Raw genomic sequence first — 15,083 nt, 5'->3', positions numbered from 1 at the left:
CATATATATGCGTACATATGTATGTTTAAGTGTGTGTCTAATACAAAATGATAGCATAGTATGCCCTGTTCTGCACTTAACGTTATCTACATGTCCTGTATATCTTGCAGATCTCCCTCTCCCCCATCCGTGTACACACAAAATATTTCCTTTTTTAATAGCTGCAAAAATTGGATTAAAGAATCCCACAAATTACACCTCAGATCACTACAGTGTTACTTTATTTTTTTTTTAAAGATTTTATTTATTTATTTGTCAGAAACAGAGAGGGCACAAGCAGGGGGAGTGGCAGACAGAGGGAGAAGCAGGCTCCCTGCTGAGCAAGGAGCCCCATGCGGAACTCGATCCCAGGACCCTGGGATCAAGACCTGAGCCGAAGGCAGACGCTTAACCGACTGAACCACCCAGGCATCCCTACAGTGGTACTTTAAACAGCCTTACAAATTTGTAAACTCCGTTCTTGAATCTGAGGTCAAATTCCTATTCCTTATGTCTGAGGTCAATTATTACTAATATATTGTTAATGTTGGACAGCAAAAAATGTAAAATAGATGGACTATACCTTTGGTATTATGACTAGATTAAAAATAGATTTTAAAATATCTAAAATATTATTAACATGAAATTATAGGTCAGGTAACCCTCCTCCCTTAATTTAAAAGTAGGGTTGCCCTCTGTGCTTATTTCCCTAACTTTTAGAGGCCTTTCTTCTGGTCCTCCAAACTAAGAGCGCTTTTCGTCACTTTTCAGCCTTGTTAGTTTCTCTATAGAAAGAGACGGGAAGGTTCTTCTGGAGGAATAATGATTCTATTTCAAGGGTCACAGCAGAACACTAGGGCCATAATCTTCAAAAATTTCTGGAACACGGGAACGCTCTCTGTCTTATTAAAGTTTGATAAAAATCAGTCCCATTCTCTCCCCCAGAAAAACCTTACTTTTCTTCCTGAATTTTTTATGTTGGTTATCATCATCACCACCCATCCAGTCACCCACACTGCCCTTCCATCCTTTGCTCTTCCTCTATGCTCAATAGGCTAAGTTTTACGAACACTACTTTCCCAATACCCTTCAAATATATCACCTTCCAACCATCTCAGTTCAGATCTTCATTACAATGGCTTCTTATCTGATCTCCTTACTTTATGTCATACTTGGTTACACATTTAAGCTTTCCACAACACAAATCTGATCATGCTGGGTTGCTGCACATAGACCTTAGTTAAATCTCACTCTTACAGGAACCAAGTGTGAAACTTCTTTGGCATGAGGAAGGTAGTGTGGTGCAGTGAAAAGAGGATACAGGTTTGTAAGTTAAAAAAGACCTGTGTTTGGGAGCACCTGGGTGGTTCAGTCAGTTAAGCGTCTGCCTTCAACCCAGGTAATGGTTATGGGGTCCTGGGATCAAGCCCCACATGTGGCTCCCTCCTGAGCAAGAAGCCTGCTTCTCCCTCCCCTTCTGCCTCTCCCCTCCACTCATGCTCTCTCTCGTGCATGCTCTCTCTCAAATAAATAAAAATCTTAAAAAAAAAAAAATCTGTGTTTGAATTCTGACTTTCAGCAAGTAATTATGTGTCTCTGAAATTTCGTTTCCTCCTTTATTCAACAGTAATTATATCACCTATACCCTTTCCACTCACTGAGGTCCTTGGAGAAGGAGCATCAATATCACCTAAGAGTATATTACAAATGCAGACCCACCCCAAGCCTACTCATTCAAAATCTACATCTTAGTAGAATCACTAGATGATTGGCATACACATTAAAGTCCGAGATGCACCACAGACTTGTGAGGATTAGTTAGAAAGTGTGTGTAAAGCTCCTAATACAGAGTAGGCACTCAATAAATGTTGCCTATTATAATCTTCCTTTTTTCCCTTTCTGTATCTTTGATCATCCTGATTCTTTTGCCTGAGATGTATTCCTCACCTCCTGTATTACTGAAATTTTGCTCACTCTGTATCAAATGAAATGTTACTTTCTGTTTGAAGTCTTCTACATCCTTTATCAACCTCAGAAGAGCACTCTTTAACATCACTTTCTGCTTTTTATGTTTTACTTTGGTGAATAATTTCCTTCAGACTATAAGCTTTTTGAGGGAAGGGATATCTGGTTAATCTATTTCCTAAACTTTAACCAGTACCCTATCTTTTAGAAGGCTCAGGCAAATGCATTTACTAAGAACAGATATAAGAAAAGGAGGTGTGCCCATGAGAGTCCTGGCACTAAACCTGGAGCTGTACATGTGTAACAGGGATGACTGGTGAGCAAGTGCCCAAGGCATGAGGGAAGGTAAAAACAAAAGAACTTCTGACATGGTTTTTCCATCCTCCAGATGAGTTAGGGATCCATGAAACATCTCTATAAAATCTTAGGATCTGAGCTGGTTCCCTTAAGATTTTTCTCTGATTTGGCCTGAAACAGGTCATCCCTTGAACTCTTCTCCTTTATTTGTCTCTAGCAGTGAAGACCAAATTTAGATTAAATGATTCAGAATCTCACCGCTGGAATTACACACCAGAAATCATCCCAACTCAATCATTTGATAGATTTGGAAACTATAATCCAGAGAAGTCAAATTACTCGTGCAAAGTTATATAGTAACCTAGTTTCAAGTTCAAAACTCTTTTACACTACACTTAAACAACAGTTAGGATCCCAGCAAATGTCAAAAGGAATGTGTAATATGCTTATGCCTATATATACTATATATTTTTGCCAAGTACATACCCATTTCACTATAATATTGATTCAAATTCAGTTTACTATGATATTCATTTTACGATGACTTAATTCTATTTTATATCTACATAAAATTTACCCTGAGTTATTTTTCCAGCTCTATCCTATTTCCTTGGTATCACTGTATTTTTTCATGGATTATGATGGTTTTTTTTTTTTTAAGATTTTATTTTTATTTATTCGACAGAGATAGAGACAGCCAGCGAGAGAGGGAACACAAGCAGGGGGAGTGGGAGAGGAAGAAGCAGGCTCATAGCGGAGGAGCCTGATGTGGGGCTCGATCCCATAATGCCGGGATCACGCCCCGAGCCGAAGGCAGACGCTTAACCGCTGTGCCACCCAGGCGCCCCTGGATTATGATGTTTAATCTAGTTTCCTAAGAGTTTAACCCAGCTGACTCACATCTTACATCTACACTAAAGATGAAGTAACATGAATTCTAAAATAATCCTGTAGAAAATCAGTATGCCTCTGTATGAATATAAGAATGAAATGAAATTTTATGAGATTGAAAACAATAATACAGATGCTACCAAAACATTAGTTATAAATTTCTATGGGTTCAAATGAAAAGGAAACATTCAAGTTACAAACTGTAGTTAAGATAAATTCTTATCTTTAAATTAAAAACCTAGTTGCCAAAATATTTGTGAAAAACCTCTGTAACATTTAATGAAAAGGAAAATAAAAGCAAAAATACTTGAAGACACGCAGATGGTTCTACAGATCTACAAAAGGAAAGTGAATATTTAGGCCACATTTCAATAGATAAGTTACTGTTACCACACAGGAGACACACGCTATTTCAACAAACCACATAACATTTCTTTAGACTGTTAACTACATCAGAAGATAATAACAAATCATATAAAACATAAGGAATTAAAACAAAAACAGTAAGATGAGGAGCCTGAATACAAATATATTAATCTCACATGATACGATTTTTAAACAAGTACACTAATTTGTTTGAAACAAATATGAAACATATGCTTAGTCCATTAAAAATAAAATGTAACCAATTCTTACTACTTAAACATAGTTCTATGATAAAATAGAGAACATACCCACTTACCCATCAAATCAAGATTATTAAAGACATTTAGCTAAGGTTCCTCAAAAAAATGGTACAGTATAGGGCAGGAGGTAGACAGAAGGGAAACAAAATAAAACCATCCTCAATTTCAAATTTTTATATATTGTCATATATTCAAAACTCATTTACCTATTTTTTTAAGCAAGAGAGAGTGGTCTTCTCATATGAAAGGGCAGTACAGGTGAACCTAAAGGAAAGGAAGACCTAAAGGAAAGGAAGACCTAAAGGAAAGGAAGAAGGTACAAAAAAGAGGGCAGAATTCTGGGCACCTAGGAAAAACAGGTGTGAACCTGGACTCAGCCACAGCTGTGTCCCATCCTTTTGGTAAGTCACCTGGATACCCTGTACCTGCTGCCTCCCATTTTCTCTAAAAACAAATAGGATTTCTGAAATCCTCTTGATTTTATATGGATTTCCCTGCTCTCAAAAGAAAAACAGTATTTTAAAGTTAGGATAAAGGCTCCAGTTGTTAGAATCTGAAATTTTAGACTTTAGGCTTCTAGTATATTAGCACTCTTCCAAAATGATCCAAATTAGGATATAAACAGTTGACTGATCCATATATGTTAACTCACTGTTGCATGTATAATTTATAGAAAAGTATTAGATACAATATTAATTAGAAAAACTACTGACATAAATGGCATGCACGGTACCTTTTGATAAACAATGGAGCATACAAGATCCTTGACAGCAGATAAAGACAGTTCCTGGGCTTCGATGGTAACGCTCTCCCGTGTAAGGCCAATTTGCAGGAGAAATGAAATCGTATGCTCTGAGCCTCTGGAGTTGGTGAGTGATGGCGCACTGAAGCTTCCATTAGAGAGTCGGGCAGAGAGTCCTGTTTTAGGACTTGAACACGGAGAAGGAGCTGGAAGCACAGCAGGAAGAGTTGCAGGTAATACAGACTTCTGGGCTGATGGAGGGGAATTGTTTGCAGACATCTGCCTTTCTTTAATCTTTTAAAATAGTTGTCAATTCTTTTTCAGTGGTTATGAAGAGGCTTTAAAATCACAGCAGTAAAAAAATGACTGTACTTTTGGATTTAATTGAAGACTTTATTTCCTGTTTTAAGCCACTCATGCCAATGACTGGAACTTCTACAAATGTGAGTTGAATACAGAAAAGGTCCTACTTCCCGTAATATCAGTCCCATCAAAAAAGAGTCTTGTCTTTAGGACCACAACCAGGGATGTGGAAAGGATTTAACATCACTGAATTATCTTCATCAGAAAAGAGTTGACAACGCTTCTTCACTAATCATCTTCATTTATTGTCTTTTAAGTCTACTCTTGTCTCTCTCTTTTAATTTCAGAAAATACATATTGAATAAAAGTTGTTTTTCTATTAAGATGAAATCCTCCCGGTTTAAAAAACGAGTGTTTAGGATTAATCTATTTAACCCTTATCTTGACGTTTACTGATTTAATGGGACACTTTCTCCAATGTCCACACCTTAAATCACCTTCTCAAATGTCTTTGCTTTCATTTTTGAGGGGGCAAATTTTTCCATGATGAAGCACAAAGCTTTTTAAAACAGTACAGGCATATTTCACTTGATGAATGGGTCCACTGAGAAAAGTTGATGCTTTCTGAAATGTAGTCAGCCTGGAAGGAATTTTAAAAACACTCTTAATATTTTATACACATTTGACATTATTTTAAAAGTGCAAGAATCTCTGTATTTTTTTAAATGATAAGTTTTGGTTGTATGTAATTCACCAAGAAATCCTAGTGGGTAGCCATTTGGGGGGGTCTAGTTATCAGAGACATTTTTTGCCAGAGCTATAATTTTAGGGAGAGCCTCCTGCCCACCACCACCACCAAGTCCCTGGCACTCCTAATACCTGAAACCTGAAGATCAAACACTTTTATGCCACAAAAATACGACTGAGTTAGGACAAAAACAAAGAAAAATAGAAGGGACTAAAAGAAGGTTAAAATGGACACTGTCACAAAAATAAAGTACATCCAACTCAGCCATATAAAAGATGTATAATACTGTCCTAATAAAGACATGTCAAGAGTATTCTTTTTTTTTTTTTTTTTTTTTTTTTTTAAAGATTTTATTTATTTATTTGACAGAGATAGAGACAGCCAGCGAGAGAGGGAACACAGCAGGGGGAGTGAGAGAGGAAGAAGCAGGCTCATAGCGGAGGAGCCTGATGTGGGACTCGATCCCAGTACGCCGGGATCACGCCCTGAGCCGAAGGCAGACGCTTTAACGACTGCGCTACCCAGGCGCCCCGTAAGAGTATTCTTTTTTATATCAAAAAGTCTAACTATGCCAAAATATGATTGCTGACTTGCTTTGCTGACAGATTTCTTTCAGAAGGCTAAGGAAGCAGAAGGGGACATACTATGCAGTTATAATGTGAACAACGTATTTATGACAGGATCACAAGAGAAAGTGATGTTATTATAAAGGGTTTCTAAAAGTAAAAAAAGAGCACTATACAGTTACAAGTGTATCACAGTTTACAACAGTACAGCTCAAAACAGAAGGTATGACCTCGATGGCCTAAGTGAAACGGCTCACAAGGGATCTTTCTAAATTTTACATATATACCTGTAAACAATTCCAATGATAAAAAAGAGTGAAGCATCCAATGTGGCTGCAGAATGACTCTCTGGAGAGTAGTTAACAGGGCTAAATAAATTAGGATGACAGAAGAGCAAAAACATACAGATACGGTAACAGGAATTCAAAAGCTCAGGAAAAACTGAGGCTTAGAAAAAACTGCTTAAAGATAACAAAAGCTTGTATAACTACATTCAAATAAATATTATTCTACCTTATATGGTACAGCACTTCACATCTTATAAATGTTTCACATACTTTACCTCATGCATATTTCTTTGGAGACAAATATGATTTCTGCAGGTGAAAGAACAGAAGCACAAGCAGATAAAGCAGTGTGCCCAGCATCACATGGGTATTAAGAGGCGGGGGGAAGGGGGGCGCCTGGGTGGCTCAGTCGGTTAAGCGTCTGCCTTCTGCTCAGGTCATGATCCCAGGGTCCTGGGACTGAGTCCCGCATTGGGCTCCCTGCTCAGTGGGGAGCCTGCATCTCCCTCTGCTCCTCTCTCCCACTCATGGTCTCTCTCTCTCTCTCTTGCAAAAATAAATAAAATCTTAAAAAAAAAAAAAAAAAAAAGAGGCGGAGTGGGAATTAGGACCCAAGTTTCATACTTTCTTACCAAGTTCTGTCTCCACAATAACATACTATTGGTTAAAGAGAAGAGGGAACTGAGAGAATCACTGCTCAGAGAGGATGTTGTTAAGGTTGAGAGAGCACGTAGAGGAGGCAGAATTGCTCAACTTGTATTTTGCTTATCTTCTCTCAGTTTTTAACTAAAGTTGTAGAAGAGCAATGAGAACCGAAACCCAAGCCTGGTGAAAGAGAGGCTAAAACAACTTTATATGAGTGCAAGTCTTTGGTTCCAGATGCAACTCATTCTATGTTGCTAAACCAATTTGCAAGTGTAATCACAAAGCTGACTCCTATAATCTTGGAGAAAGAGCTCAGAAAGAAATAATCAGGGCCTGGAGATGGGTCAGAGTTGCTTCAAATTTTATGAGCTGGAGGAGTGGGGAAGCGGATTCCAGAAATCACAGACATATAAATTTAATATTAATCTTTAGTCGAATCTGAGAATAGATTATGAAAACAAGTGGTTTCTGAGTACTTAGAAAAGAATATAATAATCACTGGATGACAGCATGAATTCAAACAGAACAAATAATGCCAAATCTACTGCATTTGCATCTTGGAAAAGAATGATTACTAGACTTCTTAGATGCAGGAAAGAATAATAATAACTTACAGTCACTGAGCTCCAACTATCTGTCAGACACTGTTCTAAGCACTTCATATGTGTTACTTCATTTAATCCTCTGCAACAACTCTTTTTACAGCTGAAAAAACAGTCTTAGAAATTAAAGTACTTGCCCAAGATCACACAATTAGCAAAGCCGGGGGCAGGAGGGGGAAAGTGTATTCTGGCTAAAACAGTATTCAAGATGGTTTTCCACACTATTTTTGCAAATATGTTGTTTGAGTGTGAGTTGGATATTAGTGTAGTTGGGTAAGTTTACTGGTCTATATCACCTAGATGAAAGAAGTCTTTAGGGGACGTCCTTGGAACTCTGTCCTTGGCCCTATATTTTGATTATTTATAAGATAAAGACACATAAGACATGCTTATAAAATCCTCAGAGTGTACAATCCAGGAGAAACAAACTAAAATTAAAGTGAAATGTAACAAGGGTGAGTGCAAACCTTTACATTTAGTTTCAAAAGTAAAATGTGTAATGGAGAAGAAAGAAGTGCTCACTAGAAGCTCTTCAGAAGAGGAGTTAGCCACCTAAGAGTTTAACAAGGGCTGCTAGTTAATCCGCGACTAAAAGAACCAATGCAAATACAACCCCCCAGGACACTGAGAACACGTCAACATCTATCTGTAAACTCTGTTGCTAGTCAGCCTACATTACCATTGTATTCATTTCTACACTCCACATTTTTAAGAGCTATATTGATTAAAAAATAATGAGAGCATACATTCAGATAAATGTTAAAACAATGTCATGTGACAAATATATGCTTAACAAAGCTAAATAGAATAATGGTCTTCAAATATTTGAAAAGGTGTTAAGAGAATAATCGGCTTTACTCAGTATCACTGCAGAGAAGTAAAACGTAGGTAACAGCAGTACTTGCTTACCTCACAGGCTGCATGTAAAGTACCTTCAACAGCACCTGGCTTACAATTAAGCGCCCAGTAAGTTCCAACAATTTTTGTAGTAATTACATGGAGGAATTAATAATTAAGGTCCGACTTTATGCTAAATGAGGCAATTGAGATATGATACTTCATTACATCCTTAAAACCAGCCTAGGGGATTTAACTCTGTTTTACAGAAAAGGAACCAGAGTTTCAGAGAAGTTGCTTGCTCGCATCTAACAGGAGATGGACCTGGGATTCAAACAAAACTCTCCCTGACTCCAAAGCCCACGTTCTTTCTATTATTTCATTCCACCTCCAACAGCCTAACAACAGAACAGGTTTTCCCCTGAGGTAATGAGCTACTTAACGTACACAACTGGAGTAGTTTCAAAGGCTGAACAACTATCATAAAAAAGGTAGTAAAATATCTACGAATAATACTGTATTCAGGTTAAATACTTCAAAATACAAGATGCTGCTGTGTTCAGTAATAATTTATTTTTGATGGATGTCTTCCCACTAAATTTTTATTTTATTATACCTGTTAATATTAGCCAAATAACAGTAACTGTCTAATAATACAATTGGCCAATTTATCAGAACTATTGATAACAATTAATAAGCTATATAAATGTTATACTTTTGTATAAAAAATATTTTTTTAAAGTTTCGCATGAAAACAAATAGAAGAAACTAAATGAGCTGTCATATTAGCCTCTGCCCACTCATCCCATCTGTTTCCTCTCCTTTTATTTTATGGAACCCTGTTTGCTCTGTAAGATGCAACAAGATGTAGGATGAAAAATATTAAGATTAATATCAAAAAAATCTAATAACTGTAATTTATTTTGTCTTTATGTTTCAATTAGGAAACCAAGACAAGACAATTACTAATTTATAAACTGTATAGCAATTAGATATGTTTGTTTCTAACAGCTATGAGTTGGCAAGCATTTCTAATATGTTTATTTGGAACATCTCAAATATTCTTTTGGGGAGTTAACTGTCACATATCCAATTCAAATGAGCTTATATAATCCATCACCACTGTTGAATGGAATCAAAAGATGAAATATTAAAGGAATCTCGAGCCCTACCTGCCCTATTACTACAAAGTAGACAAAGGCCCATTACTTTATGGTAACATCACAAGTTGATCCACCTTTCTCTCCCACTCCCTTACCTTCCCCCCTGCATGTACATATCTCATAATTTATCAAAGCCTCTAATTAGAAGCTCAAATAGCAGCATTTTCATTCAACATTTACTGAGTGCCTATTACTTGCCAGACTTACTAAAGACACTGTGGTTATACAGCAGTAACCAAAACAGACATGGCTACTGCTCTTTCTGGAGCTTACAGTGAGATGTGGGACACACACATTAAACAAACACCATTCACATAAATAGCAAGGTAACTACAAATTATGAAAAGCAGTATGACAAAGTATACTTAAAGGACCTAATTTCAACTGGGGTCTCACGCAAGGTGACCTTAAGGAAGTGGTGCTTAAGCTAAGACCTCAAAGGATAAGTAGGAGTCAGGGAAGGAGAGGAGGGAAGAGGATTCTGGGAAGACAAAACAAATCCAGTTCTTAAATGCTTCAAAAGGAAGCTCATTATTTAGTATACCCAGTGTCCTTTCTGTAATCATTAAAAGCTAAACTGAAGAGGTAAAATGCTTTTCCTATTCTGAATACCATAATATTTACCATGACTTCCTACTAGTAATGGGTTGTCCCGGTTCAATTTAGTTTTGTGTGCTAAGGAACGTTAATGTATGGAGGGTCTTTTTTTCCCCCCTCCTATAGATACGCACATGTATTCTTTTAGCATGTAAAAAAAAGCACGTGACCTTTTCCAGTGCAATCCTGACTAGTGTCCTAAAGTCAATGTCTATGTTTTGCCTTGATACAGGCTTGATCTGGTTTAATAATCCTAGTCTTGTTTTTATACTGTATAGGGTATTAACAATTCAAATAACTTTTTTGGGTTTTTTAAATCGTAGTCTATAGCAATCCTGACATCAATTTACATATTTTCAAAAATATAACTATTACCTTAATATAATACTTTTCCTAAGAGCTCAGCATTCAACTAAATTGTTTGATGCTAAAATTCTCATCTGGACCAGTGATATTTGAATCTCGGTCCTTCCACTCTCAGAGTACAGAGAGCACACCATGTCTGCTCTCTGTTCAGGCACTGAAAAGTTTATCCAGTAATAAGATTACAGTCTGCCAATCTGGCCAATGCTGTATGAATCTACACTGAGCTTGATGGACCTTCATCGCCTCTCTTTGCCCCAGTGGTATCTGAGAAATCTGACTGGCTAACAGCCAATAAGCAATTTCTCACACAATGTCACTGTAAACTAACCACACAAGTGGAGAAAGCTTTTTTTCTGTACTAAAATTAAAATTAAAACATCTCCTAAGTATATCATCTCAAATTTTTCCACTGCTCCAAAGAGGCACACATATAAGTTCAATTTAAATTACATAATCGGAGACTCAAAGTAGTACCAGCACAGAAGATTGTGAACCAAAAGATTAAACCAAATTAAAATCTTTACTAGCAAATAATTTCCCCTTTTGGCCAGTTCTGTAAAAGTAGTTTCTTTTAAAAATGAGCAATTATTTTTAAAACAGTAATATTTTCATCAATTTTAGAAAGTCTTTTTGAAAAAGAGAAAATGTCCTTTAAAAGTGCATTTAAATGAGGTTTTCAATTCTAATGTAATTTTAAAATTTTAATGTCCAAAAGCTTGATTTATTAAAGCCTTTTTTGCATATGCCAGTGTTAAATTAAAAACAACCCAATGCGAGAAATTTTTTAAAGAGGTCATCTATTGAAACTGAAAGCTTATAAAATTTGTGTATCTAAAAGACTCACTACTGAGATGCTTAAAAAAATTAAGTCTCAAGATATGAAACAGTCAACATCTTGAATGTGAGTCATCCTAAAAAGTGAAATGCTATCCACCAAATTATACAACTTAGTATGGAAACTGGCTTGTGAAATACTCCAAGCTTATCTGATCAGGTCTACCACATCTATATTACCTGCTGAAGCAAAACCTAACACGAAGGCTTCTGTGACATGTTTAAAATACTTTCACTAGAACTCGCAACTTCTTTTTGACTGAATTTTCATGCTCTCAATTCATCCTAACAGGGGAGGAAGAAAAGGTTCTTTGATCAAATAAAAATCAGAAGTCTAGAGCTAGGTCAGGGAACTTTATGGATGTCCTCAGCAGCAAATCCAGAGGTTCTCCCCGCCCTCGACGCATTAGAAGTTGGTAAGTAAACTTATCTAAGCGAAATCACTGTCGCCAAAAATGTTGGAAAGAACTGCAACATTAAGTACAAAGTAGAAGCAGTGTAAGAGTAATACAATGCAGCATTTTCTAGGGTACAGATTAAGGCATTTAAAAAGTTTTTGTTTCATTTGAGGCTATAGCTCATTAAAGCTGTGTAGTACAAACTAGTAGTTCAGGGTGTAACTTATCCTTCCTAATCAAAGATGACACCGATATCTTATTTCCTGTGGGGATGGGTGTGGTTGAAGAGACAGTTATGTCCAAGCCATCAATCTGTGTATGGAAAAGTCTGCGGGTCTTACACACGCCTGTCGCTTGATTTATACTCGTGCCTGCAGTCGGCAAGGCCTATGCTGCGATGACTTCAAATAAAATATCCAACAGGCAATCGAATTGTGTGTGGTTATTGTTACAGCTCAAAGAAACAGCCGCACTCCTCAGCGTTTCATCTCAAGAAAAAGCTCCCGGGGGTGAGAACTACTCAGAGCAAGGCTGCAACTTGCAAAACTAAGCAGAGTCAGGAAACTGGGGTGGGGGCTCACACATTCTCTAAGCACCATTTACTCACTCCTTTGAGACGGCTACAACACGAAGCGATGAAAAGGAAAAAGGCTCATCCCAAATTTGTCAGCTTGACTGTCGCCGGTCTGGCGCCGGGAGCCAGCTGGAGGGAACCCGAAACAGCCCGTTCCCGAAGCGGTCGCGCGCGGTGGTCGCCCGCGGAGCGCGGACCCAAGTTGGCCTCCGCGCCCACGCCGGAACTTGGCCCCATCTGGCGGCCGCGCCGGCGCCCCCACGAGCCGCGGCGCCCCCCGCCCGCTCCTCCCGCCGCGCGCTCCGCCAACTTCCCGCCCAGCCCCGGCGGTAGCCGCCCAGCCCCGCGCGGGGCCCGAGTCCCGCCGCTGCCGCTGCTGCCGCGGCCGCGTGCGGGCGGGTGGGGGAGGGGCCGCCTCCGCCTCACCCGACGGGCCGCGAGAACAAAGCGGCGGCCGCGGCGGCGCTAACTTTTTCGGTGTCTGATCCGCGCTCCCTGAGGCGACTACTTACAGAGACGGGCTCCACCGGTCGTGAGAAACTCCGCGGCCGCCAGCGTCTGGATCCCAGACGAGGCGCCAGCGAGGCTTCACGCGCCTCGCAGAATCCCGCCCGCCGCTGGCGCCCCTTCCTCCCTCCCTCCTCCCCGTCCCGTCCTGAGGCCCGGGGGCGGGGGGCCGGGGCGTGCGGGGCGGGGGCGCGCGGCCGGCGCGGGGCCTGCCGGGAGCTGTAGTTTCCGGGCGGGCCCGAGCGGGTGGTAGCTGCGCGGGGATGTCACTGCCTTTGCGCTGTGCAGGGGCAGCGGGAGCTCTGCGCCCTCGGACGTCCCTGTGTCGTCGTGGGCGCGGGGGAGCGGGGCGCGACTGTGTATTTAAACCAGTTACACACGCACTTGAGGCCCATCATTGTCTTTTTCTCTTTTATCGTCCGCTCTGACGGAGGCCACGGTGGCAAAGAACCAAGAGGTGACAACTTGAACGGGGGACTTGGAAGGGGTCCACAGCAGAGAGCGGTTTCCACCCTGAGCGCTCTCCTCCCTGCTCCCCATCTCTTCCTCCCTCGGGCCTACCTCCCAGGTGGCCTCCTGTCGCCGCAGCCCCGGGCATTCCGCACGCGAGGCAGAGATATCCAGAGTCCTTCACCTAAGCAGAGTCAACTGAAGTGGTTGCTTTCAGTGTGTGTTGTGGTTCCTATTTGTCCATCATTCCACTCGCGGGTGTCCCCTACCATCAAAGTGAAGTGCAGTCAAGATTCACGAACCTAGGCTTCCTCGTCCAGGGAAACGAGGGTAACAATGCCAGGGTAAGGGGAAGGGGTGGGCGTCAGGATGAGGATCTAGAGGGAAAATACACTATGTGATAAATTATCACTTTTATGTGAGAGGAAAACCTGACCAGCTGACATTATTGTCCCAGAAAGGATCTAGTTCTCCTTCTGTCACGATTTTATCTCAAAAATACTTAAGTAAAATATATTGAGACCAGCTGGATGGGCTGCTGTCAATAATCCATCCATCCCCATGCAGTGGTCTAAGGCAGCTTCTGAGAACAGAAAGAAAAGAAAGTTAAGTGGGTCCCTCTGTTTTATACTAAGTCATCAATCTTGACGGATGGTCTTGTATTTAAACTTAAGAAATGGGAAATTTTAAATAATGTATATTAAAGATGGGGCAAGTAAAATTGTGTATAACTCTGATCTACACTGAAGCTATTGTTTAGAAAAGACATTTCTGAAATACTCTCAGGAATTGGAAGCTGCTAAATGTCCCATATCCCGTACTATGTACCTAATTCCATCAATATTTTATATTTAGTCTTATTCTGCTATTGTTTTATGTTAAAATTGAAAGTAAATCCACTCGAGTTTACATTCTTTTTAAAGAACGCGCTTACCTAACTTTGCCTTTTTCTTCCTTCCACTTCCCAACAGACGTTTTAGTCCAGCCCCAAATATTCTCTCTCAGCAAGATTCCCAGGACCTCATTGGAGCAGTTTACAGCCAGTCCCATCTCACTAGTGACTTCCATTTTCTCTCGTGGTCCTTAAAGAGACAGAAGTTACTCTTCCTAGAAGTAACTTTTCTAAAGGAATCAAGCTGATTATATAGAGATTTAAGGATTTGTGTGTGAGAGAGTGTATATATATATATATATATATATATATATATATATATACACTCATTCCATTTCCACTGCTCTGCTTCTCTTTTAAAAAATAAAATTCTCTCCTCCACTTTAGATGAATCTTTCAACAATACATTTTAGCATAAGATTCTCTTTGTACCCGTAATTTTTTGCTTAACATGAACTACAATTTCCTCAAGACATTTTATTCGTATTCCAAAAGCATTGCAGCGATTAAGATTTGTTTTAATAAGTAAATGTATTCCCATGTGAGATTTTTTAGCCTTGAGAGAGTGACCATGATGGAAAAGATTTTATTTCTTGGTGATGGCTTATGAAAATTGGAAGCTTACAATCTTCCTCTTCTGGGGCTATAGTTGCAAATCTTGTCCCTCATTCACTGGCCTCCCTTGTACTGAATGCCGTGCAACACAATCACTCAGATGTGTACCTGATACAAGCAAAGAGAGTTAACACTCATGACTTAAGAGAGCAGAGGTACCTTATTCAGAATCCTAAATGGAAAGAAAGATGATTTGCTA

General features: G+C 39.5%; 1 protein-coding gene across 3 annotated transcripts in view; it reads right to left on the bottom strand.

Moving 5' to 3' along the window:
• Window positions 1-13,085, bottom strand: part of PRKD3 (protein kinase D3) — an 83,413-nt gene extending 70,328 nt beyond the window's left edge. The window contains exons 1-2 of one of the 3 annotated variants that reach the window (XM_057309373.1): window positions 12,933-13,085; window positions 4,492-5,443 (exon numbers count right to left, since the gene is read on the bottom strand). In XM_057309373.1, the coding sequence (XP_057165356.1) occupies window positions 4,492-4,779 (288 nt within the window). In that variant the 5' untranslated portion in view covers window positions 4,780-5,443; window positions 12,933-13,085. Of the gene's footprint in view, window positions 1-4,491; window positions 5,444-12,453; window positions 12,561-12,932 lie in introns of those variants that run through there. The other 2 variants (XM_026479054.4, XM_026479045.4) reach the window with 2 other exon arrangements.
• Window positions 13,086-15,083: the final 1,998 nt, after the last annotated feature.

Source organism: Ursus arctos, unplaced genomic scaffold (assembly GCF_023065955.2).
Source record: "Ursus arctos isolate Adak ecotype North America unplaced genomic scaffold, UrsArc2.0 scaffold_8, whole genome shotgun sequence".
Classification (NCBI taxonomy): domain Eukaryota; kingdom Metazoa; phylum Chordata; class Mammalia; order Carnivora; family Ursidae; genus Ursus; species Ursus arctos.
This window is presented reverse-complemented; position numbering and strand designations above follow the sequence as displayed.